The sequence below is a fragment of the Corapipo altera genome, unplaced genomic scaffold (assembly GCF_003945725.1).
Source record: "Corapipo altera isolate COAL_440 unplaced genomic scaffold, ASM394572v1 57228, whole genome shotgun sequence".
NCBI lineage: Eukaryota > Metazoa > Chordata > Aves > Passeriformes > Pipridae > Corapipo > Corapipo altera.
The window spans coordinates 1-1333 of NW_020891689.1; the positions used below are offsets into that span (position 1 = coordinate 1).

Below are 1333 nucleotides of genomic sequence, written 5' to 3' on the forward strand. Positions count from 1 at the left end.
CTGGGGTGAATCTTGGTGTTTGGGAGGTTTTTATGGTCACAGGATGCCCAGTGAGTTCTAGAGATGGACTTGGGCAGGAGGAACCCCCAAGCCAACGCGCTCAGCCCTTGTTTTCCCCCCCATCAGGATTTGTCCTTCCCAAAGCTTGGGCGGATGGAGGAGGAGGCTGCGAGGAAGAGGAAGATGCCTTGGGCCCCCCAGGCAGGTGAGGAGGAAGTCAGTGGCCCTTTGGGCGGGTGTTGTGCTGGCTCTGTCAGCCGAGCATGGCCCCGGCTGCAGGACAACCCCGCTGCCGCCGCCGTCCTCCCGGGGCCGGAGTTGGGGGGATGTCCTTGGCCTTCCCTGTGGGCCGGAGGCAAATCCCCTCCCTGTCCTTCTTGCTTCCTGCCCCAGGCCCCGAGCTGAGGACGGAGAGCCCGGAGGACAAATCCCCCTGTGAGACCCTGGTGGGAGAGGCTGTTTTGAAGGGCTCCATGGCGCAGGAAGGCAGCGGGGAGGAAAAGGGCCGGAGATCCCCCCGCAGGAGGGGCTCCAAAGCCAGCCCAGGGTGCTCTGAGGAGGAAAGAGCCAGCCTGTGCTGGGAAGGTGGCCGGAGCTTGAGGGGGAGCTCTGAGCCTGTGGACCCTGAGCAGGCTCCCAGCAGGGAGAAGCCCTTCAGGTGCTTGGAATGTGGGAAGAGCTTCAGCCAGAGCTCCCATCTGATCCGACACCAGCACATCCACACTGGGGAACAACCGTACACGTGTGGGGAATGTGGGAAGAACTTCAACCAGAGATCCAACCTCCTCAAGCACCAGCACATCCACACAGGGGAATGGCCCTACATGTGTGGGGAGTGTGGGAAGAGCTTTAGGCAGAGCTCCACCCTGATCCAACACCAGCACATCCATAATGGGGAACGGCCCTACAAGTGTATGGAATGTGGGAAGAGCTTTGGGAACAGCTCCCACTTGATTCAACACCAGCACATCCACACTGGAGAACGGCCCTACACATGTGGGGAATGTGAGAAGGGCTTCAGTGACAGCTCCAGCCTCCGCAAACACCAGCGCATCCACACTGGAGAACGGCCCTACAAGTGCTTGGAATGTGGGAAGAGGTTTCAGACCAGCTCACATGTTCTCCTGCATGAGCGGACGCACACGGATGAGAGGCCCTTCCGCTGCACCGACTGCGGGAAGGGCTTCAACCGGAACTCCAACCTTATCACCCACCGGCGCATCCACACCGGGGAGAGGCCCTACAAGTGTGGGGAGTGTGGGAAGAGCTTCACTCACAGCTCCACTCTCCACACCCACCAGCGCGTCCATACCAAGGAACGGCCCTATGTGTG

At 60.6% G+C, this 1333-nt stretch overlaps 1 protein-coding gene across 1 annotated transcript; it reads left to right on the top strand.

Annotated features, from left to right (window-relative positions):
- Positions 1–13: 13 nt before the first annotated feature.
- LOC113942591 (zinc finger protein 239-like) lies at positions 14–1328 on the top strand (the record flags this gene model as incomplete). The annotated part of the gene is made up of 2 exons (XM_027633693.1): positions 14–205; positions 394–1328. Coding segments are annotated over exons 1-2 (1077 nt in total), but the record flags the coding sequence as incomplete, so codon positions are not given.
- Positions 1329–1333: the final 5 nt, after the last annotated feature.